Source organism: Helobdella robusta, assembly GCF_000326865.2.
Source record: "Helobdella robusta unplaced genomic scaffold HELROscaffold_27, whole genome shotgun sequence".
In the NCBI taxonomy this organism is placed as follows: domain Eukaryota; kingdom Metazoa; phylum Annelida; class Clitellata; order Rhynchobdellida; family Glossiphoniidae; genus Helobdella; species Helobdella robusta.
The window spans coordinates 1,519,667-1,521,880 of NW_008704392.1; the positions used below are offsets into that span (position 1 = coordinate 1,519,667).

Sequence of the window (2,214 nt, forward strand, 5' to 3'; positions counted from 1 at the left end):
CTTTAATTGGCGCGTCATACGTGTGCATTTAGCATTTCATTTTATATTCATTTTATTATTCATAAAGTGGACGAAACGTTAAAAATGCCAACGTCGTTGTTGATCTTGTTGTTGTTGTTGTCGTTGTTGTTGTTATTGTTGTGATTCTACTGTTCGTAAATGTTGTTTGTATCTTAGACATTGTTTGTAGCATTAGTCATTAAACCAAAATCCACCAAACTAACAGCATCACCATCGGCAAACTCACCATCAACAGACTCATCGTCATCTTACGAGTTTGGTAGGACGAACAACATCAGCAACAACAACATCAACCACAACAACAACAACAACAACAACGACAGCAGTAGTAGTTTAGACGCTCAGAAACGCCGGCGGACCCGGACCAACTTCACGTCCTGGCAGCTGCAGGAGCTGGAAGATTCCTTCATCGACAGCCACTATCCCGATGTTTTTATGAGGGAATCTCTGGCCGTTAGACTGGATTTGGCTGAATCCAGGATACAGGTTGGGAATGGAAATAGGAATGAATTATGAATTATTAATATGAATTATGAATTACCGGTGAATTATGAATTACCGGTGAATAATGAACGATGAATTATGATGAATTTAAGAAAGAAAAGCGACAATCCGGATGTTTTCATGATCTTGAATTAGCATCATTTAGTAACATGGAGAAGTGAATTTTATATAGAGAGAGCCATCTGGCTAATATTAATTATTGTGTCCGCTTTGCTTGAGTTGATGTTTGCGCGTGTGCGTGCGTGTGTGTGTGAGAGAGAGAGAGAGAGAGAGAGAGAGAGAGAGAGAGGAAGAGAGTCAGCATGTGTCTATGGTGTATGGTGTGTGTGTGTGTGTTTGTGTGTGTGGTGTGTGTGTTTGTTTGAGTCAGTATGCATCTATATGCGTAGTTATACACACACAAACACTCCTAAACATACATATATGCAATAAACAGCACATATACGCGTTTTTTATACACGTAAAGTAGAGCCAACTTATGCTAATTATAAACACAAACAAACACACACACACAAACACAAATACAACTACATACAATTATTATCACGTACAAGCGCATAGAACCAAATACATGAAAATTTATTAGAATATTCACACATTTACTTACGTACATTCACAGAAACACATAAATATACACATATATGTGCGCACACACATACGCACACACACAGACATACACACACGTGCAGAATCACACGTGCATAGAATTGTTTAAAAACACCATACATAATTTATAACGTTGAAATCCCACACAACTTTTTATTCATCCATTCATTCTTTCATTCTTTTATTTGTTTATTCATTAATTCTTTCACTGGTTCCTTCTTTCACTCTTTTACTGGTTCCTTTATTTGTTCATTCATTTTTTGCGGTACTGGTTAAATGTGTTTTCTTTATATATTGATTTACAAACACTTTCAAATCATTTGAATTTTAAAATTTTCCTATTTATCTCATCTTTCATCCATTCATTTATTCATCTGTTCGTTTGTTCATTTATTCGTTCGTTCATTCATTCATTCGTTCATTCATTTTTTCAACTTTTCATTCAATTAATTTTTCTTTTAATATTTAACATCTAAACTTTTTTAAATAAAAACACTTCAACTATTGCGTATAGTTGAAGTGTGTTTTACACACAAACGAACGCACACACATGCAGCAATACATTTGTATATGTGAAATAAACACATACAAACAAACATAGGACGTTATATTGGTTCATGATCGTTATGTGCGATGAATACCTGATGTATCTATTATAGATATGATACGATGCTAGATAGTATTCTTTTATAAACGCATGTTATCAAAACTTCATATGTAATGGAAAATATGTGTGTATGTATGTATTGCATACACATAGGATGTGTATACATTGTATATATGGGTGTATATATTGAATATATGTGTGTGTATATTGTATATGTGTATGTGTATACATTGTATATACACATATGTGTGTATATTTGTTATGTATAGTATATATGTGTGCATACATTGTATATATGCCTGTATATATTGTATGTGTGTGTGTGTGTGTGTGTGTGTGTGTGTGTGTGTGTGTGTGTGTGTGTGTGTCCATTGATATCTTTATATCTGCGTCTGATCTATTGAAAAAAACTACATTTGGGATTTCTCTAGCCAATTCCCATCGGAGTCGCCCAGCTCGTTCTCTATCTCGAACGC

At 34.6% G+C, this 2,214-nt stretch overlaps 1 protein-coding gene across 1 annotated transcript in view; it reads left to right on the top strand.

Moving 5' to 3' along the window:
- Positions 1–375: 375 nt before the first annotated feature.
- Positions 376–2,214, top strand: part of HELRODRAFT_127315 (hypothetical protein) — a gene marked incomplete at both ends in the record, with an annotated part of 2,733 nt that continues 894 nt past the window's right edge. Inside the window, one exon of the mRNA XM_009020293.1 lies at positions 376–507. Coding sequence (XP_009018541.1) covers positions 376–507 — 132 coding nt within the window. The remainder of the gene's footprint in view (positions 508–2,214) is intronic.